The sequence below is a fragment of the Mobula hypostoma genome, chromosome 2 (genome assembly GCF_963921235.1).
Source record: "Mobula hypostoma chromosome 2, sMobHyp1.1, whole genome shotgun sequence".
Taxonomy (NCBI): Eukaryota; Metazoa; Chordata; class Chondrichthyes; order Myliobatiformes; family Myliobatidae; genus Mobula; species Mobula hypostoma.
The window spans coordinates 247,996,780-248,019,265 of NC_086098.1; the positions used below are offsets into that span (position 1 = coordinate 247,996,780).

General features: G+C 49.4%; 1 protein-coding gene across 2 annotated transcripts in view; it reads left to right on the forward strand.

Moving 5' to 3' along the window:
- Positions 1 to 849: 849 nt before the first annotated feature.
- Positions 850 to 22,486, forward strand: part of lmna (lamin A) — a 105,509-nt gene continuing 83,872 nt past the window's right edge. For both annotated transcript variants that reach the window (XM_063041944.1, XM_063041945.1), the window contains exons 1-2: positions 850 to 981; positions 2,966 to 3,323. In XM_063041944.1, the coding sequence (XP_062898014.1) occupies positions 2,977 to 3,323 (347 nt within the window). In that variant the 5' untranslated portion in view covers positions 850 to 981; positions 2,966 to 2,976. The remainder of the gene's footprint in view (positions 982 to 2,965; positions 3,324 to 22,486) is intronic.

Below are 22,486 nucleotides of genomic sequence, written 5' to 3' on the forward strand. Positions count from 1 at the left end.
TCCTTACCCCTCCCTCACCCCTTGTCCTCCCCCTCCCCTTCCCCTCCCCCTCCTCCTCCTCTCCCTCCTCCCAACCCTCCCCCTCCCCTCCCTCCTCCCCACCCTCCCCCTCCCCCTCCTCCTCTCCCCCTCCCCCCCTCCCCCTCCTCCTCTCCCCCTCCCCCCTCCCCCTCCTCCTCTCCCCTCCCCCCTCCCCCTCCCCCTCCTCCTCTCCCCCTCCCCCCTCCCCCTCTCCTCTCCCCCTCCCCCTCTCCCCCCTCCCCCTCCTCTCCCCCTCCTCTCCCCCTCCTCTCCCCTCCCCCTCCCCCCCCTCTCCCCCTCCCCTCCCCCCTCCTCTCCCCCTCCCCTCCCCCTCCTCCCCCTCCTCTCCCCCTCCCCTCCCCCTCCCCCTCCCCCTCCCCCTCCTCCCCCCTCCCCCTCCTCCTCCTCCCCCCTCCCCCTCCTCCTCCTCCCCCTCCCCCTCCTCCTCCTCCCCCCTCCCCCTCCTCCTCCTCCCCCCTCCCCCCCTCCTCCTCCCCCTCTCCCCCTCCTCCTCCTCCCCCTCTCCCCCTCTCCCCCTCCCCCCTCCCCCTCTCCCTCTCCCCCTCCCCCCTCCCCCTCTCCCCCTCCCCCCTCCCCCTCTCCCCTCCCCCTCTCCCCCTCCCCCTCCTCCTCCCCCCTCCCCCTCCTCCTCCTCCTCCTCCTCCTCTCTCCCCTCCCTTTCCCCTCCCTTCCCTCCTCTCTCGTGACCTTGACCACGGCGTATCTTGAGTTTCGTTTCGACTCCCGTCTGTCTCCGCCCCGTCATTCCCTGTCGCCGATTGGCTTCGCTTAACGTCGGTCAGTCGGGCACTGCCAATCCGACTGCCTCTGCCTCCGCCAGCCCCGCCCCTCGCCTGCTCATTTAAATCTGCCGGAGTAGGCAGTAGCCGGTACCGGCCGGGATCGGAGTCGAGTCGTCACCGTCACACGTCGACAGTTGCTGCTTGCAACACGTCCCAGGTGAGGCCTCCTGCCACCGGCCTTTGCACGGTTCCCAGCACTCTCGGGCGCTGCAGTGAGTTAGAGTAGCTGGGTTCCCGGGGAGAGGCATCAGTGCCCAGGTTTGGGTGTGACCCAGGTGGGGTGCGTGGGTGCCCGAACTGGAGAGGTTGGGGGTGGCGGCTGCTGAAGTGTCGAGATGCTTGGGGTACAGTGGGTGAGTGCAAGGGGGTATTGGGGTTCACTGGGGCTGCAGGGATTGCGTGTCAGTGGGGTCACTGAGTTGTATGTCAGTGGAGAACAACCGGGGGTCCCGCACGCTTGGGAGTGCTGACATGCTGAGCCCAGGTTTGGGGCGGGTCGGGTCAGGTCAGTAAGACAGAGGGACTGTGGTATGTAGTGGGGTTACTGGGGCAAGAGACTGGTTAACAGGGGGAGTCAGTGTAGCAGTCTGCAGTTAGGTGAGGTTTGGAGATAGTGTGGAGTGATACTGGGGCTGGATATCTCCAGGCTTACTGGGACACGGATTGGGGTGTGAATGGACACAGGAGTTGTGGGGATACAATATGGGGTGGGTTGTCACTGATGTGGAGGATGATGTATAGACTACAGGGGGAGTAGATCCTGAGGGAGGGAGTGGGGTTTATGAATGGTAGGCTGGTTGAAGTGGAGCTACTGAATGGCCCTGCTTAAACTCTAGCTGAGGGCTCCACCCTGTCCTGTATTGGAATTAGCTGGCAAGCTTCCAGTGCCTGTGCCTTTCTCAAGGCTCCGCTCTGGTCTGTCAGTGCCGCTGCTCCCTGCCTGTGGGGTATGCCCCAGTTCCCCCTGCAACTTGGCCATGGATGAATGGACATGGACCCCAACCTCACCTTCACCCACACCCACCCCTCCTGATGCACTGTGCTTCCCAAGTTAACCCGTGCCTCACGTGAAATGCTGGAGGAACTTGGGAGCCTCTGACTGAAATATTGCCTCTTCATTTTGCTCCACAGACGCTGACTGACCTGCTCCAGCATTTTGTGCGTGTCTGTCTGTGTGTGTGTTCTACAGAGTCTCATGCCTTGAGCAGCTTCTCTCCCCTTCGTTAGCCCTCATTTCCTTAAAATGTAATTTGATCCCCATTCCGTGTACGCATGATTTCTCAGCTAAGGCATGATCTCCCTGTCCATGTCAGCTCCCTCTCCCTCTCCCGCTTCCACTTTCTACTCACTGGCCAGGGAATCTTATTCTTTAGATACTTACAGCATGATTACTGACCCTTACGATGCTACAAGCCCAAATACACTCGTGACCAATTCACCTACTGAGCCTTTGGACTGTGGGAGGGAACTGGAGCAGCTGAAGGAAACACCACACGGTCACGGGGAGAAGGCCAGACAGCGGCAGGAATTCAACCAGGGCCCCTGGCACTGTAAAGTGCTGTGCCAGTCACTATGCTGCTGTGGCTAGGAACCAGCAGGTCAGGCAGTGTCTGTGACAGGAAGATAAAGGGTTAATGTTTCTGGGACCCTTCACCCAAGCTGCGTGTGGGGGTGGGGGGGGTGTATGTAGATTACATATTGAAGCTCTTGTCTTCCACTCTAGTTGCCAGCTCTCTGTAAAACTTTTCTCACCCCCCCCCCAAACCTTTCATAAACATAAAATTCTGCAGATGCTGGAAATCCAGAGCAACACACACACAAAATGCTGGAGGAACTCAGCAGGTCAGGCAGCATCTATGGAGAGGAATGAACAGTTGAAATTTTGGGCCAGGACCTCTCATCTGGGCTGCCTCTATGGCAAGTCTTGGGGGTTGATGGCAGAACCTCCCTGGTGATCTGGGCGTTTTACCCCAACACCAGCTGCTTCTGGGGTATAATCGAAGGGCTGCCTGATGACTAGAATGATTGGGTGCAGGTTTGAGGGGGATCCTTTGGCTGATTTGCATTGATTACTAGGGAGGTTGGTATTGGGTCGCCTAGTATTTGATGTGTGTCTTTACACCCCGCTCCTCGCCCACCAGCTGGTGCCACGATGCAGACCCCAAGTCAGAAGCGGGCCACCCGCTCGAATGCCTCCACCCCACTGAGCCCCACCAAGATCAGCCGGCTCCAGGAGAAGGAAGACCTGCAGAACCTGAACGACCGGTTGGCCGTCTACATCGACAAGGTGCGCTCGCTGGAGCTGGAGAATGCTGGCCTGCGACTCCGCATCACTGAGTCCGAGACGACCGTTAGCCGCGAGGTGACCAACATCAAAGCCATGTATGAGACTGAGCTTGCTGACGCCCGGAAGACACTCGACAACGTGGCCAAGGAGAAGGCTCGGCTGCAACTAGAGCTGGGCAAACTCCGTGAGGAGTACGGTGACCTCAAGAACCGGTAGGTGCTCTTCTGGCCATCTTCTCCCACCGTCTGACTTGCAGGAAGTGGAGTGTGATGTTGGCGTTCATATCGAGGTGTAGAAGGATTTGATGCTGAGGCTTTGTAAGGTGCCATTCAGACTGCACTTGGAGTATTGTCACAGTTTTGAGCCCCTTATCTAAGGAAGGATGTGCTGGTTTGGGCAAGGGTCCAGCGGAAGTTTGAGAATGAAAGGGTTAATGTGTGAGGTGCATTTGGTGGCTCTGGGACTGTCCTTGCTGGAGTTTAGGAAAATAGGGGGCGATCTCGTTGAAACTATTGAATATAAAAGGACTAAACAGTGGATGTGGAGGAGATGTGTCTTGTAGAGGGAGACCCCAGGATTAGAGGACACAGCCTCAGAATACAAGGGTGTCCCTTTAGAACAGAGATAAGGAATTTCTTCCCCCAGAAGGTGGCAAATCTGTGGAATACATTGCCACAGGTGAAGTTGGAGGTCACCATTTGGTGTAGTTAAAACAGATTGATAGGTTCTTGATTAGTAAGGGTGTTGAATGTTACGGGGGGAGACGGTAGGAAGATGAATGAAAACCATGCCATAGGTACAAACTCTTCACACTGGCAGGATCTGAACCTGAGCCACTGGCACTGTAATGGTGTCACACTGCGTTATCGTGCTGTCCCACTTAAACTTTAATCTTAAAATATTTTATGATCTTTCTGCAAATCTTCGTTTTCAGTGTGATAATGAAAACAGCCCTGAGAATAACACACCAGCTTGTACAACCTCTGCAGGCTCTTGTGTGTCATGTGTCTCCTGTGACCCTTCCATGGAGCTCCCCTCCCATCCCTCCACACGTCATCAGTGGTTGTAGTTTCACTCCGAGGCTAACACAATGTTGGCATTCATTTTGAGAAGACTAGAAATAAAAGGGATGTAATGCTGAGGCTTTATGGCACTGGTCGGACTGCACTTCACGTATCATGAGCAGTTCTGGGCCCCTGATCTAAGAAAGGATGTGCTGGTTTTGTGGATGGTACCTGAGATTGATCCGGGGAATGAAAGGGTTAGGGTACGAGGAGCACTTGATGGCTCTGGGCGTGTACTCATTGGGGTTTAGAAGAATGGATTTGGGGGGGGTTCTTAGTTGAAACCTATTGAAATGCCTAGACAGTGGATGTGGAGAGGATGTTTCCTATAGCGGGAGAGTCTAGGGCCAGAGGACACGGCCTCAATACAAGGATATCCCTTTAGAACTGACGAGGAGGAACGTCTTTGGCCAGAGGGTTGTGACTCATGGAATTCATTGCCACTGGCAGCTGTGGAGGCTGTCATTGGGTATATTTAAAGTGGCTGGTGGCTTCTTGATTAGTTGATGCATAAAATCTTAAAGAGAAGGCAGGTGAATGGGGTTGGGGGGAGAATAAATCAGACAGAAGACTCAATGGGCCAAATACTCTAGTTCCAACCCTTTTCATGCCACGGACCCCTACCAATAACCAGTTTAGGAACCGTTGTTTAATCCTATGTGGCACCCTGCTTGCTGTGGCTCAGGCCTGGGTGTGGTCCTCAAACGCTGAATGACTAGCAGGCAAAACTTCACTAAATGGTGTGATAATCTGAGGAGCGAGGGAAGCGTCAATTGGTGCTTTGTTCTGTTGGTTTGACAGATTTAAACTGAGAAGAAAACACCCATGCCACTGTCCATGAATGTTGTCAAAATCTATTCCAGGACACAAGTTATTTGGAACATGAGACTCTGCAGATACTGGAAATACAGTAACACCACATGCTGGAGGAACTCAGCAGGTCATGAGGGTAATAAACAATCAACATCTTGGGCTAAGATCTCTCATCGTGAAGCACCTCAGCCTGAAATGTTGACTGTCTGTTCCTTTCCACAGATGCTGCCTGACCTGAGTTCTTCCAGCTTTTTGTCTGTTATTCAGGAGATGATTGGACTGATTACAAGTGTTTTTTCTTAAAACCAGTCTGTCTCAGGTGTGTGTATGGAGGAGGGTGTTTATCTTGAAGCTCGTGTTCAGGGAGTTGAGACGGGGTCCAAAGGAGGACAGATCAGGGATGTCCCGCAGCCTCTGTAGGGTGGCTCCCAAGCACGTCTGACTCTGAAACCAAGCCAGCATGAGGAAGGGAAGCAGCTGGCTTTTTCTACCATATTGTCATTGGCATAGAGACTGTGTACATTTCTGGTCACCACACTATAGGAAGGAGGTGACTGCACTGGAGAGGGTGCGGAGGAGATTCTCCAGGATGGAGGGAGAGACTGGATGTGTACCCTCTCTCTGCAGCTGATATGGTACATGATGAGAAAGTTTTTGGAATAGTGTGGATATAGTTAGAAGGAAACTTTTTTTTCTTGTCCCTCTGGCAGGGTGTTTAAATCTAGATGGCGTGCAGTTGGAGGGAGTCTGAGGAGGATTGAATCATGGGCACACTGCCTGAAGGAGTGGTGGAGGCAGACTCTCAACACATTGTAGTGTTATCTGGATGAGTACTTGAATGATTAAAGATTAGCTGCATTTGTCACGTGCAGCAAAGGATATCAAACAACTTGCTGAGGATTGTGCTGGGCAAGTGTCACCGCACTTCTTCCACCACTAACCGCAACCTGTGTGTGTTTGAACTGTGGGAGCAGCTGAGCTCCTGGGGAAATCCCCACAGTCACGGGGAGAAGGTATAAACTCCTTGGGATTCCAGCTGAATCTTGTAGCCTGCGCTGCAAAGCGATTCATTCAAGCACTGGGAATGGGATTGGTACAGATGGGGTTGGCAGGAACATGGTGGGATGAAGAGCCTAGTTCACTGTTTTCCCAAGGAATAGCCCGTGGTCCATTCAGAACTGTTAATCTTCCTGCTCCCGTCAACCTGGACCATAGCCCTCCATACCCCTCCCATCCACGCACCTATCCAAACTTCTCTTAAATATTGGTCCGTCCCACATCCACCACTTGGCCTAGCAGCTCACTTCACTCCCTCACCTCCCTCCAAGAGAAAACCCCCCTCGTGTTCCCCTTAAACATTTCACCTTTCACCCTTAACCCAGACCTCTAGTAGTCTTGCGCAACCTCAGTGGGGGCAACAGCTTGCGTTTGCCCCATCTATACCCCACATAATTTAACGATCAATCTTCCCCTTGCATTTGCCCTATCTATACCCCACATAATTTAGTGTACCCCCGATCAATCTCCCCTCTGTTCTAGGGAATAAAGCTGTAAACTAAACTAGTCAACCTTTCCTGATAACTTGGGCAGTGAAACCTCATTCCTCTTCTAAAGTACTGGGGTTTCCTGTGGCAGTGGTGTTGCCTCCTCCATCCCCGCCCCCCCACACCCCTGCCCTAGGGTGGAACTTGGGCTTCAGAGTTCACGCCCTGGTCCTGTTCTTGGAAATGCCTCTTGTTAATGAGTCTCTGGTTGCCCATTCTCCCAGGGTTTTCAGGAGAAAGCAGTTGCCCAGAGCCCTCATTCTGATGGTTCAGAAGGACACTGTTACATGGTGGTTGAACAGTCCCCCTAGTAAAATGAGATGGGCTCTTGCTCTCCCAATTACTTAACTGTGCCCCTTCCACCTTGTTTGCCCGCACTGCACTGTAACTGTAGCTCAACATTGGCTTTACTTTCCCTTTTGTCTGACCTTGATGAACTGATCTAGTGAAAGCTTGGTGTTGGGTTCTCACCGCTGTCTGTAAGGAGTTTGTATGTTCTCCCTGTGGCCGTGTGCGTATCCAAAGAGCTGCTTTCAGGGTTGGTGAGTTGTGGTCAAGCTACGTTGGTGCCAGAAGTGTGGCCACATTTGAGCTGACCAGCACAACCCTCACTCAGTCGATGCAAGTCATGCATTTCACTCTGTATTTTAATGTACGTGCAACAAGTAAAGCTAAATTTTAAAATGTTTCCCTGTATGGATGTGACTTGTTGGTACCTTGTCATAAGTGACAAAATAAACCAATCGCAAACAAGAGAAAATCTGCAGACACTGTAAACCTGGGCAACGCACGAAATGCTGGAGGAACTCAGCAGACCAGGTAGCATCTTTGGGGGGGGGGGGGAAGAGTACAGTTGATGTCTTGGGTTGAAACTCTTGGGTAGTCCTGCCAATCCCACTGTTCCTTGTATGTAAGCATTTTCCAGCCCTCAAACCACTTCTGAAGGGCTGTCTGCAAGTAGCACAGAGGGTAGAACCATTAGCTCTCAGCTCGAGGGTTTGATCCTGACCTCCAGACCCTGTGTGTAGTGCTTCCCGGTATTCCCTGCTGGTTTGCCCGGGTGCTCCAGTTCCCTTCACACCCCAGTGAGGTATGGGGCTGGTAGGTTAATTAGCTGCTGTAAAGTGTGTGTGTGTGTGTGTGTGTGTGTGAAGAAAACGAGAATTGTTGAAATGAGACTGATTTAAGATTTTCATTAAGGACCCCCACCACCCAGGACACGCCCTCCTCTCAATACTACCTTCACAGAAGAAGGTTCAGGGGGCCTGAAGAGTTTCAGGACCAGCTTCTTCCCCTTTGCCACTGGATTACTGAATGAATAATAAATCCATGAACTATCTGACTTTGTTCTATATATTTATATTTGTCATCTATTGCACTGTATTGCTACCATAAAACAAATTTCCCGACATGTCATTGATTATTAACCTGACTCCAATTAAATTAGCATGGGTTGAATATCCCGTAATAAGAAAGCATTATTTGCATTAACTCAGTATAATAGCTGGGTGTGTTATTTTCACTGGGTGGGGACCTTGAATTTATCCTGAACACAGCTCGTCACATATTCAGCAACTGATAACCTTTTCAAATTTTAAAACAAAACAAGGCCTCTCATTTGTTCAGGATCTCGGCTGGCTGTCAGTGAAATCGGTTGTAGGAGGAGCTGTTTTCAATTGGAGTTGCTTTTCTATTCTCCCTACTCTGGGCCAGTAATGCAAGTTCAAACCCTGTTGACTTGTATAACGCCCTCGCCTCGCCCTCGTCTCGCCCTGTCTCTGAACAATTTCTTCATTCACGTCCCCAGCCCACTATGTAAATGCGGCAGGAGCCACTCAGAATTAAACTGCCCTGTATGCAGACTCACACAGATTCTGGGGAGTTCTTATTGGGGGGGGGGTGTCGCTTATAGAGGAAGGGGACAATATTTAATCTTCTTGAATGTCAGCAAGGGGAGTATGCTGTCCAACCTCAGTTCTAGACTGCAAAAATCAAAACTCTAGCCAATATTTGGGGTAATAATTAATACAAGGGAGAGGGCCTTATTGACGCAACTGTGAACTTGTTGGTCAACACTGATTGGCTTAATTGAATACTCAAACTCTCAACTTGGACACTGCCCCCGGTGGGGCCCCTCGGCTTCCCGTCCGCCCCCGGCGGGGCCACACCTCTTTATGAGCACCACCAGTCCCCATTGGACTGCCCTGGAGGGGGGGGGATAATAATTATTGGCCTTGCCAGCAGCTCTCTGATCTATCTTCATCATCCCAGCCGAAGCATTTTGGTTGTGTGTGGAGCTACTGGAAAACTGTGGTTTGTACGAGCTGGGCCAGGGCGTGGCCCAGATGGGAAAGGACCACCTCAATGTTTTGTGGCACTTGGAGGCACCATAAATACCTCCTTCTGGCTACCAGGGTTTTGTTTTGTGAGGGTTAACTCCCAAGGCAAGGGGTCCTCTTTTGCCCAAGACCTAGCAGTAAATGTACCCGCTTCCCCATCCCAAGATATAGCTAAGGAAGAGAGGGTCTCCTGTCCACAATGGGAAGATTTCTAGGTTGGGTTCCCTTGATAACAGCAGGAGTGAAAGGGAGCCTCTTGGATCACTCAGCAATGGTGCTGCGCAGTTGGTTACTAATTTAATTAGTTCAGCACAACGTTGCAGGCTGAAGTGCCTGTTCCTGGTCTGTGTTCTGTGACAGTTCTGGGAGAAAAGTCTGGGAGAGTATGTTGCTTGGCGATGTTATTAATGGAACATGTTTCTAAAAATAGCTCCCCACAGATTTGTTGTGCATGCCTGAACTCTGGCTATCTGTATTGAATGTGTCCCACCACCCCCATTGCCATTTCCCCCTCCCTCCAAGTCTGTGACAGTTGACACGGGGGAATCGTATGGACCCAGTCTCCATACAGGATACAGGCCCCTTGGCTCACCGAGTGCATACTGACCATCTACCCTTCATTTTCTTCCCCCATTTCCCAACGTCCGCTGCTCACACTAGGGAGACTGTTTACAGCGCTGATGTAACCCATCATCACTGGGATGTGAGGGGGGACCAGAGCCCCTGGGGAACCCCGCATAGTCACAGGGCAGGCGTGTACACTCCACCCAGACTGCGCTCGAGGTCGGGATAGGAGCTATGAGGCACCCTCACTACCTCCTCTGGACTGGCTTGGCTCCAGCTTTATTTTTAGTCGATTTGGAAATCCAGCACAGTAGCAGAGGCTCGTCTGGCCCAATTATGCCCACGTGCCCAATTAGCCTACTAACACGGACACCTCTGGAATGAGGGTGGGAACTGGAGCAGCCGGAAGAAGCCTAGGTAGTCACAAGGAGATCGTCTAAACTGCTTGGGGAGTGGCAGGAATGTAATATCTCCTGCTACGCCCCAGCCTGCCTTGCCTAAGGGTGACCACACTAGCGGGGGTGGGGGGGGGTGCTTGAATGGGTTTTGACTGTGAAGGGTTGTCCATTAACTTTCCCTACTTTGCAGTTACTTCACTCTCTCTCACTCTCTCAAGAGATAAATTGACACTTTTGCGAGTGTCAGGACCCCTTGTGCTGCTTCTGGCTGCTTTCGGTCAGGATTATTTTATTAAAGGTCTCTGACATCTGAGTTAGAAATCTGTCTGCTGATAATGTTTGTGGTCGTTCCACTCCCAGTTGTACAGAGGTAGGTGTGTGTGTGTGGTGCATTTGCCTACCTTCAACCCCTCCACCTCCCTCCTCCCTTGCCCTCAGAGTGATGAGTGTTTCTTCCCCCCCCCCCCATGATTCCCACCAATTTGTTCTTCTGCAGACTGGCGGAGAGATTCGCCAGGATGTTGTTTGGGATGGAGGGCTACAGTTGTAAGGGGAGTCTGGACTGGCTGAGTATAGGTGGGTGACCTTGAAGGCTTCTAAAATTTGAGGCTGTGGTGTTGGAGAGTCTACGAGAGGGCATTGGTTTGACAGGACAGAATTGAAGAACGTACCTAGTTTACAGACCCTGCCCAGTTACACCCACATTTCCAATAACCTGCCAACCCATGTGGGAGGAAACAGGGGCTGCTGGAGGAAACAGAGCTGCCAGAGGAAGCCCCCCGTGGTCGCAGGCAGACTCAGCACAGGCAGCAGCGGGAATTGAACCCGGGTCACTGCTGCCGCCAGAGCATAACACTAACCACTGCACCACCGCGCTGCCCCAAACACACAAATGCATCATTTGTGTCGGTGACCAGCAGCCCGGAGGGAAGGGGGGCAGCCCATAACATAACATTCCCACAAATCACTTTTCCCTCAGGGTGCCTGGTACACAGAGTACCAGAGGCAGATGCTAAAGTTGTTTTAAAATAAATACTTGAACATGAACTTAGAAAGAAAGTAAATAGAAGACCTTTCCAAATATCGTGATTTAAGCAACCAGGCCTCGTGTTTGAGTGCCAGATCATAGATGTTTCCTACAGTGAGAGAGTCTAGGACCAGAGGACACAGCCTCAGAACTGAGGAGCATCCATTTAGAACAGAGATGAGGAGGAATTTTTTTATTTAGCCTGATGGTGGTGAATCTGTGGAATTCATTACCATAGACAGCTGTGGAGGGCAAACCATTGGGTATATTTAAAGCAGAGTTCTTGACTGTCAAAGGAGAAGGCAGGAGAATAAGATTGAGAGGGATAATCAGTCAGCCATGATGAAATGATGGAGCAGATTCGATGGGCCAAATAGCCTAATTCTGCTCCTATGCCTTGCGGTTATAGAGAGATGGGCCAAATGCAGGAAAATTGGTGTGGATGGGCATGTGGCTGGCATGAGCAGGCTGGGCCAAATGGCCTTTCCCTGCTGTATAACTGTAACCATGACAACAGAGATAGACTGCAGGCATGAGAACAGAAAGGAGTTGTGAGAGGAGAGGTTGGCTGGGTGCAAGGCAGCAAGGAAATTACTTTTGGATGAGTAAGGTACTAAATGAGTGCGGTGCGTCAGTCCTCGTAAGATGATGCTGCAATCTCAGCAGAGGAAGACGTCTGAGGATCTAAAAATGGACGGGAGTTACTAATCCCCTGGTCCCGGTGCAAGATGTGTGAGGTTCCTAGGGGAAGTTGGAGTCTCTGGTCCATACATCAGGGTGGTGCTTTGGGACGAAAACAGCAAATGCCACACTAACTTTCAAATGAAGTTTGTGGTTTCTGTTGGGAGGGGTTTTCTCTTGGACAAGGGTGGATTGGTCAGAGCCAGCAAAGAAGAATTGCATTCAAGATTTAAAATGAAGTTCTACGTTGCCTGCAGAACTTCGCTGTGTTTCACTGGCATCATTTTGCATCTGACTCATTTTCAAGGACTCATCTAGAGCTCTTCATTTATTGCCTAATGTATCTTTTTTTGTTTGCAGCTTGTTGTCTTTTGCACACTGGACATCCAAGCTGGTGAAGCATTTCATTGATTCTGTTATGGTTATTATTTTATTATAGATTTATTGGGTATGCCCACTAGAAAGTGAATCTCAGGGCTGTATTTGATAATTTACTTTTAACTTTGAACTTTCGTTATACACAATTAGTTCATTATAATAAGACTTAGTTACTGTGGGATATGTTGACTTTCATCAAGGGATTTGATAAAGTCACACTCATAGGCTTGTCACTGTTTCCAGCATCAACATAGCGTGCCCACATGTTACTGACCCTAACCTGTACGTCTTTGTAAAGTGTGAGGAAAAAGGAGCACCTGGGAGCAGGGGGAACCTGTGCTGTCATTTGAGGAATGAACAAATACCGTACAGGTGACAGCAGGAATTGAACCAGGATCTTACAGCTGGTGCTGTAGCGCGTTACGCTGCCATGCGCCAAATGGCTTTGATCCATTCTTAGACAGATGCTGGAAATCCAAGCGACACTCACACAATGCTGGAGTAACTCGGCAGAGCAGGCAGCATCCATGGGGGTTGGGGGAAGCACAGTCAACACTTCAGGTTGAGACCTTTCATCAGGACTGAGGAAAAAGATGAGAAGTTGGACCACAAAGGTGGGTGGGAGGAGAGGAAGAAGATTCCTGATCTTCCATCTTCTTGATCTAACTTCTCATCTATTTTTCCAGTTCTGATGAAGGTTCTTGGTCCAAAATGTTAACTGTTTTCTGTAGATGCTGCCTGGCCTGTTGAGTTCCTCCAGCAATTTTTTTGTTCCTTGATTAATTCTAAACTTGAGTCTTCACCCTAATATGGAACTGCCCCTCATTCGCCCTTTCTCGGCTGCTTGATGCTTTGCACACCAACTCTCTTGCTCCAGTTCAGTCGCTTTCCCCATTACTGCAACTTTGAGTGCCAATGGCGCTCGTGAATGTCTTCCTGCACTTTCCCAGATTGAATCATCCAGATCTATCCCTGCTGCTGTTGTCGTTAGTTCCATCAGGGTCCCCTGCCCTTAGGATCTAACAACTATCCCCTCCCAGCTTCTCAATTTGTCCCCCACCCACACACCTTCCCTCTCCTGCCACCTTGTACTCCTTGCTGTTTTCCCCCTTCTGTTCCAATCCTGACACATTGACTGTTTATTCCTCTGCATAGATGCTGCCTGACCTGCTGAGTTCCACCAGCACGTTGTGTTATTCTGGATTTCCAGCATCTGCGGAATGTCTGGTATAGGAAAAAGGATCTGGTGCTTTCCCAGCATGTGTGACAAATAAACTCTTGTGGGGCTTTCAGCCTGATGAAGATAGCAGAGTTTGTTATGAAACCTCGGTCATAATCGATACCTGTGCCCAGGTGGAAGCCCGAGAAGTTTGTTTCTCTGGTTTGGGAGCTTGTATCCCTTTCTGCCGATTGGCCACCTTGTCTCGCTGCTTCCTGGCAGCTGTGGAGCCTCCCAGGTTCCTGACCCTAGCGAAGAGGTGTTTGACAGACTATTATATCTGCCTCCCACCATCATCCTTGGTAGTGCATTTCAGGCACCCACCACTCTCTGTATTTATATCTTTTATTTTTAAAAAAAAGTGCCCTGTATGTCTTTTAAACTTTTTACCCCCTCTTACTTTAATGCTTAACCCTTCAGTGTTAGACATTTGGACCCTGGGGGTAAATGACACCAGCTGTCTACTCTGCCTCATGATCTTCTCCAAGGTTCCCCCACTCGGAATGTAACCCAAGTTAGTCCCACCCTCCGTCCAGCAGAACTTCTAATGCAGGCAGCATCAACTTTTTACCCCTCAAGGGGCCTTCATGGCTTGTGGGGTGGAGGGGAAGTGGGGGTTTAAAGGTGCTGTCAAATGTCAGTGTGCAAGTAAAGGTCCAGGAGGCAAGTTAGCCAGCTTGGCAACAGTGAAAAGCAGAAATTCAGCAATTGGACTTTGATTCCCAGATATGTTCTTGGCCTTTGCCCCAGCATTAGAGATAGAAGTTCTGGTTTCAAGTAAGTTTTGTGCTCATCAGTAACTGTGCAGATGCAGGTTGTGTTTCAAGAGTCCAATAAGAGTTGAATTATTGCTGTAATGTGCCCCTCAGCTCTGTGCTAGGACGTTCAAGGAGGCTTCTCACCCAAGAGATGGCAGGCAGACGGACAGCATCCAGGGAGAGAAATGGGCGGTCAGTGTTTTAGGCCGAGACCCTTCAGGGGGCTCATTTCTCTCCGTTCCGCCTGACCAGAGCTCCTCCAGCATTTCATGTGTGTGTTTCTCCAAATTTCAGAGTCCTCAGAATCTCTTGTGCCTCAAGACAGTAAGTGTATTATGTATTATGTCTATGTCACCACATACAGCACTACCCTGAGATACAGGAAAAAGTAAATAGAATTTGTGAAAGCTATGCATAAAAACTGAAATAATCAATGTGGAGGAAAAAAAACTCCAGAAACAAAAGTAAAAGACTGGAGCTGATGAGATGCAATTTGTCTTGAGTAGCAGGGAGCAAAATTTGAAGGCTGCTGAGCAATTATTTCTGGGAAGTGTTTGTAAAACTGGTTTGTTATCATTTTCACTGAGCTACAGCAATAGTACCATAGTGGTTAGCACAACACTTGCTGTGCCAGCACCCCGGCTTCGTCTGCGCTGCTGTCTAGAAGGAGCATCTATAATCTCCACGTGACCACGTGCCTTTCCTCCGGGTGCTCTGGTTTCCTGCGACATTCCCGAGGTATACAGTTGGTCACATGGGTGTGATTGGGCAGAGCGGACGTTGGGACAGCAGGGACTCTTTCTGTTGTTGTTTTTTAAAACACACCACACCAGCAGGTTCAACCGGTTATAACCCTCAACCATCAGGCTCTGAACAAAAAAAGGGTTAACTTCACTTGCCCATCACTGAAATGTTCCCACAACCTAAGGACTCTTCGAGCAACACACATCAAACTTGCTGGTGTAAGGGATGAGTAATAATGAGTAAGGGATTTGAAAGTGGGAGGGGGAGGGGGCGGGGGAGATCCGAAATGATAGGAGAAGACAGGAGGGGGAGGGACAGAGCCAAGAGCTGAATGTCCCCTGGTCCTCCTGTCCCATGATCCTCTCATACCCCTTTTGCCAATCACCTGTCCAGCTCTTGGCTCCATCCCTCCCCCTCCTGTCTTCTCCGATCATTTTGGATCGCCCCCTCCACCTCCCCCTCCCACTTTCAAATCTCTTACTAGCTCTTCCTTCAGTTAGTCCTGACAAAGGGTCTCGGCCTGAAACGTCGACTGTACCTCTTCCTCGAGATGCTGCCTGGCCTGCTGCGTTCACCAGCAACTTTGATGTGTGTCGCTTGAAATTCCAGCATCTGCAGAATTCCTCGTGTTTGCGTTATTAAGGACTCTTGGTCTTGTTTTCTCTGCTTGTTGCTTTAGTTATTATTACTTTTCGTTTTGTATTTGCACAGTTTATCTTTTGCACGGTTGAGTGGCCCAAGTTGGTACACTCTTGATTCTGTGATAGTGTTAGTTACGGAGAAAGTGCAGGTAGACAATACGCTGCAAGGGTCACGGCAAGGTCGACGGTGAGGTCCATGTTTAGAGGGTCATGGAAGGGTGTGATAACAGTGGGATAGAAGCTGCCCCCAAGCCTGGGGAAGTGAGCTTTCAGGCTCTTCGTGCCTCTGCCTGATGGGAGGAGGGAGCAGGGAGAATGGAAGCTTGTGTCATATCTGTATCTGTCATGTAATGTCCGGGGTGGGAAGGGTCTTTGATTGCTGGCCGCTTTCCTGAGGCACCAGGAAGAGTAGCTAGTTGATTTCTGTGCTGGGCCGTGATCCTTTTGTATCTTAGAGTAGTCTAACAATCTAGACTTGTGTAGGACTGTGATAGAAGTTTGAAGCTGGTGTATGAAGTGCTGAGGGGAACTTCAGAGAGCAGGAAGATGTGCACAGTTTGGTCGGCTGGCTAGAGAAGTGGCAAATGAGGTTTAATGCAGCAAGGAACAGTCACGTGCATCATGAGGAACATGGAGCACCACAGCACAGTACAGGCCCTTCGGCCCACAATGTTGTGTCAGCCCTTTAAACCACTCCAAGATCAATCTAACCCTTCCCTCCATTTTCCTACCAACCACATGCCCATCTAAGTCTCCTAAATGCCCTTGTATACTGCATCTACCACCACACTGGTGAGGTGTCCACACATCCATTACTCTCTGTGCGAAGAACCTACCTCTGACATTCCACCCATACTTTCCTCCATTCACCTTAAAATTGTGCCCTGTGGTATTAGTGATTTGTACCTGTTTGGGGAGGGGGGTCACTGGCTGTCACTCTATGCATCTTGTACCCTTCTATCAAGTCAAGTCACCTCTTGTCCTCCTTTGCTCCAAAGAAAACAGCCCTAGCTCGCTCAGCCTATCCACATGAATCATGCTCTCTAATTCAGCCAGTGTCCTGGTGAATCTCCACTGTCCCCTCTTCAGCTTCTCTCTTTCCTAAAATGAGGAGACCAGAAATGAGCCCAATATTCCAAGTGAGGTCTAACCAGGGTTTTGTAGATTGAGGCTCTCAAACTCAGTTCCACTGAATAATAGCCACCATGCACTGCCTTAACAACTCGATCGACTCGCGTAGGAACTACGAAGGATCTATCAATGTGAATAAATCCCCCTGGTCCTCCACAGTAAGAATCCTGCCAACTGGGGTCAAGTTACAGAACAGGGTAACTCTCAAAAGCCATAGGACTGGTCACTGAGGGGTTGGAAAGGCTGACGAGAGGCTCATTAACTGAGCACAGAGTGAGCTCAGCACCAAGACCTCACCCCAGAAGGATAACTGGCCCAAGTGTTGGTGAGGGTTGGAATCCGTGCGGTGCTGGTAGGGATGCTGGTGAATAAAAACAGGATGTATCAATGGGTTGGTATGGACTCAGTCCATGAGCCGAATGGTTCTGACTCTCTCACAGGAGAGGTCTGACCTCACTGCGGAAGGAGACTGGGGGGATTTGACTGGACATCTGTAACCATGAGGAAGGATGGGAATGGCCTGGGTGGGTTGTCCTGGAATGGGGCGGGGGGGGGGGAACATGGTTAGAGAGACTTGACTGTGAGGGAAGGTTTGATCACCAAGTGCAAGCAGCTCGGACTCTGCACCAGCTCATTCCTGTGGTTGTGGTTTGGTGCAGTTGGTTAGGAAGTTTCACAGCAGGGTGCCCATGTTATTCGTTTGACTTTTCTGTTGCCGGGATGCCTTCCTGCATGGTGTGGGTTCCTCTTCCCAGATGGGGCAAGGGAATCCTGGGAATAAAAATCTAGTACTCCCCATCAACACTTCTGCCCAAACAATCTTCAGGCCTCAAACAGGCCCTTCAGCCCTTCTAGACCATCCAAGCTGCTCCTGTCAGAATGGGGTTTAATTGTCTCTGCCATCAAGGCCCCAAGGCAAAGGAGAGTAATTAGTCATTCGGCCCATCAAATCTACCCTTGGGTGTTTTTGTGTGTAGCAACAGTGCAGTGCAATGCATAAAATTGCTGTAAAGTGCAAATAATAAAAATATTGAGCGCAGCAAGAGAGTGAAGTGGTGAGGTGTTCGTAGACCATTTCTAAATCTGGTGGTGGAGCGGAAGCTGTTCCTCAAACGCTGAGTGTCTTCAGGCTCCTGTAACTTGTTGATGGTGGTAGTGAGGGGAGGACGTGTCCTGGGTAATGAGGGTTGCTCGTGCTGCCACCTTCCTGAGGCATTGCCTTTCGATTTCCTCGATGGAGCTGGCTGAGTTTACCACTTTCTGCAGCTTTTTCCGATCCTGTGCAGTGGCCCCTCCGTACCAGACAGTGATGCGACCAGTTAAAATGCTCTCCATGGTACACCTGTAGAAATTTGTAGTCTTTGACAAACTTCTAATGAAGTTGAGCTGCTGTTGCACCTTTGCAACTATAACCATATAACAATTACAGCACGGAAACAGACCATCTCGGCCCTTCTAGTCCGTGCCGAACGCTTACTATCACCTAGTCCCACCAACCTTCACTCAGCCCATAACGCTTCATTCCTTTCCTGTCCATATATCTATCCAATTTTACTTTAAATGACAACATCAAACCTGCCTCAACCACTTCTGCTGCAAACTCGTTCCACACAGCTACCACTCTCTGAGTAAAGAAGTTTCCTCTAATGTTACCCCTAAACTTTTGCCCTTTAACTCTCAACTCATGTCCTCTTATTTGAATCTCCCCCACTCAATGGAAAAAGCCTATCCACGTCAACTCTATCTATCCCCCTCGTAATTTTAAATACCTCTATCAAATCCCCCCCTCAACCTTCTACACTCCAAAGAATAAAGACCTAACTTGTTCAACCTTTCTCTGTAACTTGGGAGGTGAAACCCAGGCAACATTCTAGTAAATCTTCTCTGTACTCTCTCAATTTTATTGACATCTTTCCTATAATTCGGTGATCAGAACTGTACACAATACTCCAAATTTGGCCTCACCAATGCCTTATACAATTTCAACATTACATCCCAACTCCTATACTCAATGCTCTGATTTATAAAGGCCAGCATACCAAAAGCTTTCTTCACCGTCCCATCCACATGAGATTCCACCTTCAGGGAACTATGCACCATTATTCCTAGATCCCTCTGTTCTACTGCATTCTTCAAAGCCCTACCATTTACCAGGAATGCCCTATTTTGATTAGTCCTACCAAAATGTAGCACCTCACATTTATCAGCATTAAACTTCATCTGCCATCTTTCAGCCCACTCTTCTAAGAGGTCTAAATCTCTCTGCAAGCTTTGAAAACCTACTTCATTATCCACAACTCCACCTATCTTAGTATCATCTGCATACTTACTAATCCAATTTACAACCCCATCATCCAGATCATTAATATATATGACAAACAACGTTGAACCCAGTACAGATCCCTGAGGCACACCACTAGACACCGACCTCCAATCTGATGAACAGTTATCCACCACTACTCTCTGGCGTCTCCCATCCAGCCACTGCTGAATCCATTTTACTACTTCGATATTAATGCCTAACGATTGAACCTTCCTAACTAACCTTCCGTGTGGAACCTTGTCAAAGGCCTTACTAAAGTCCATATAGACAACATCCACTGCTTTACCCTTGTCAATTTTCCTAGTAACCTCATCAAAAAATTCAATAAGATTTGTCAAACATGACCTTCCACACACAAATCCATGTTGACTGTTCCTAATCAGACCCTGTCTAACCAGATAATTATATATACCACCTCTAAGAATATTTTCCATCAATTTACCCACCACTGACGTCAAACTCACAGGCAGATAATTGCTAGGTTTACTCTTAGGACCCTTTTTAAACAATGGAACAACATGAGCAATACGCCAATCCTCCGGCACCATCCCCATTTCTAATGACATCTGAAATATTGCTGTCAGAACCCCTGCTATTTCTACACTAACATCCCTCAAGGTCCTCGGGAATATCCTGTCCAGACCCGGAGACTTATCCACTTTTATGTTCCTTGAAAGTGCCAATACTTCCTCTTCTTTAATCATCATACTTTCCATTACTACCATTGTTTCCTTTACCTTACACAATTCAATATCCTTCTCCTTAGTGAACACCGAAGAAAAGAAAGTGTTTAAAATCTCCCCCATCTCTTTTGGCTCCGCACATAGCCGTCCACTCTGATTTTCTAAGGGACCAATTTTAGCCCTCACCATCTTTTTGCTATTAATCTAGCTGTAGAAACCCTTTGGATTTATTTTCACCTTACTTGCCAAAGCAGCCTCATATCTCTTAGCTTTTCTAATTTCTTTCTTAAGATTCTTTTTACATTCTTTATATTCCTCGAGCACCTCATTAACTGCAAGCTGCCAATACTTTTTGTAGATCCCTCTCTTTTTCCGAACCAAGTTTTCAATATCCCTTGAAAGCCATGGCTCTCAAACTTTTAATCTTTCCTTTCAACCTAACAGGAGCATAAAAATCCTGTACCCTCAAAATTTCACCTTTAAATGACTGGCATTTCTCTGTTACATCCTTCCCATAAAACTGCATCAATATGTTGCACCCAGGAAAGATCTTCAAAGATGTTGACACCAGGAACTTGAAACTGTCATCTCCAAGGAGTAAACTGTACTCTTAGACTCGTATTCCCTCAGAACAGTCTGACATGCCTGTCCCCGCTTTCCTCCCCCTTCATCCCGAGGGGTTGTGGCTCCACACGTGAGCCTCCTGATCATGGGGGTGAAGGCAGGCGTTGCTGACAACTGTGTACAACCTCCTTCCTGTTTCAATGTTCCTGTGCAGTGCCCTACCCACCCGCACTACCCTCCATCCCAATGGACCACGCTTTTCCCCCGTCCCCTGCCCTTGGCTGCTGCTGATCTACAGATCTAAGTGGAGCCTAAATGAAAAGACCTTCCTTCTGGGGCAAGCAGAGGGAGGATCTGTTTGTAGTTTAGTTGTGGCTGCTGTTGCATTGGCGCAGGCCCCTGCCTGCTGCCTCTATTGCCGCCCCTGTTTCTGATCTTTTTCAGTCTGCTCAATCCAAAATGAGCTCGACAAGTTCAAAACAAAATCAAGCTGCCAACATTCCATCTTTCTTGGACGGCTTAGCAGGTTTGTTCTCCCGACGAACAGAAGAGACTGTCTGTAGCCAGGGTGGGTTGCTGGCCTCCTTGTAATACAGGAGTCCATTCCCCCCTTCCAGTCTGTGCTAGCTCGCTGAAAGAGCTCCACTCACTGCTGCTTCCCCATTTGTGGGAGAGTCTCTGATCTGAGGGCACACCCTCAGAATAAAGCAAAAGATTTAACAATTGGAAAATTGGCTTTCTTTGCCGTGTGTTCATTGAAGTAAGCAGTGAAGTGTTTAGTGCCATTGGCTGACCCTGTCCGAGGGTTGTGCTGGGCACGCTCACTCATGTTGCCAATCTTCTGACGCTAACATAGCGCGTCCTCAACCCGACTGTCATTGGAACGTGAATAAACCGGAGCACCGGTAGGAATGCCGCGTGCGTGGCAGAGTGCGTAGACTCCGTGTAGACAGCCGTGGGAACTGAACCCAGATCACTCGCCCCCGTAAAGCGTTACACTAGCATGGCGCGAGGGTGAAATTCTCCAGCCGGAGAGCGGGGTGGATCTGCAGTCTGCGTATTTAGAGGTGGCAGCCGTCCCGGATCCTGTGTTCATCCTTGTGTTAAATAGTCCTGTCTGCTACCACGTAGGCCATTCAGCCTGCTGAGTCGGTACTGGCAATCTGTCTCACCCTCTGCTCATTCTCTCCATATTCCTACCCCTCACCCACATCCTGGGGGGCTGATTAACCAACCCAACCCGCTTGTCGTTGTGCTTGTGCAGCACTTGGTGGGGGGATGGAACCACGCAGTTACGGGGAGACTCTCTCTCTCTCGCACGTGTGTGTGGTTCGCACGTTCTCTCTGCGACCACAGTGCGTTCCCCTGGGTGCTCATGTTTGGTCCATTGTGGTCCGGTATACAGCAACTGCTCTGCCTGTGACTGTCGGAAACTGCAGAGAGAGTTGTGGGCCAGCGCAGCACATCGTGGGAGTCGGCCTGGCCTCCGTCTACGCTTCCCTCTGCCTCGGGGAAACCACCCAACATCAGCGCCCTGGACGTGGGGTGGCACGTTTGCGTAGCGCAATTACGGTGGCAGTGACCCCAGTTCGTTTCCTATCGCTGTCTGTAAGGCATTTAGACATTCTCCCTGTGACTGTATGGGTTTCCTCCGGGTGCTCCTGTTTCCTCCTACATCGCAAAGACCTACGGGTTAGTAGGTTAATTGGCTAAAGGCGTGTAATCGGAAGGTGCAGGCTTGTTGGGCCAGAAGGGCCTGTATCACAGACATCCCACCTCTCCCGGAAGTTCCAGGAGCCTCCTGCAAATTAATAGTGGCTCCCTGATGCCCGCAAATTATATACAATGTCCCGGAAATTGATTTTTTAGAGAGCGAGCGCAAGAGAGAGCGCGGGTGTGAGTGAGATCGACCACGAGCGAGAGAGTTCCAGAAAAAGTCAGAGTGGCGGAGTGTTCCAAAAAAAAATATGAAACGTACGTCACCCCAGACTACACTAAAGTGAACCCCTGCCTAATAGGGGTCAAAAATAATGACAGTGTTGCTCGCTGCACTGTTTGCAACAGTGACTTTTCTATTGCCCATGGTGGGTTGAGACTGTAAAAGACATGTTGAGGTGAGTTTAACAGGTGTCATTCGTTCATTAGCATAGCTAACGTTATTTAAACTAGCTGGCTGGCTGCTAAGGAGCTACTCTATTGCAGACATCCCACGACTCCCGGAAGTTCCAGGAGTCTCCCGCAAATTGATGTTGCTACCTCCCTGAAATGAGTTTTTGCAGGGTGGGATGTCTGGCATCATTAAAATTAAAATTTAAAATGATATTCTCTCTTCTCCCCCTCCCATCGGGCAGAAGATACAAAAGGCTGAAAGCACATACCAGCTGGCTCAAGGACAGCTTCTATCCACTATTAACAGACTATTGAACAACCCTCTAGTATGTTATGAAAGACTATGACCTCTCAATCTTGCCTCGGCGTGATCTTGCACCTTACTACATGCCTGC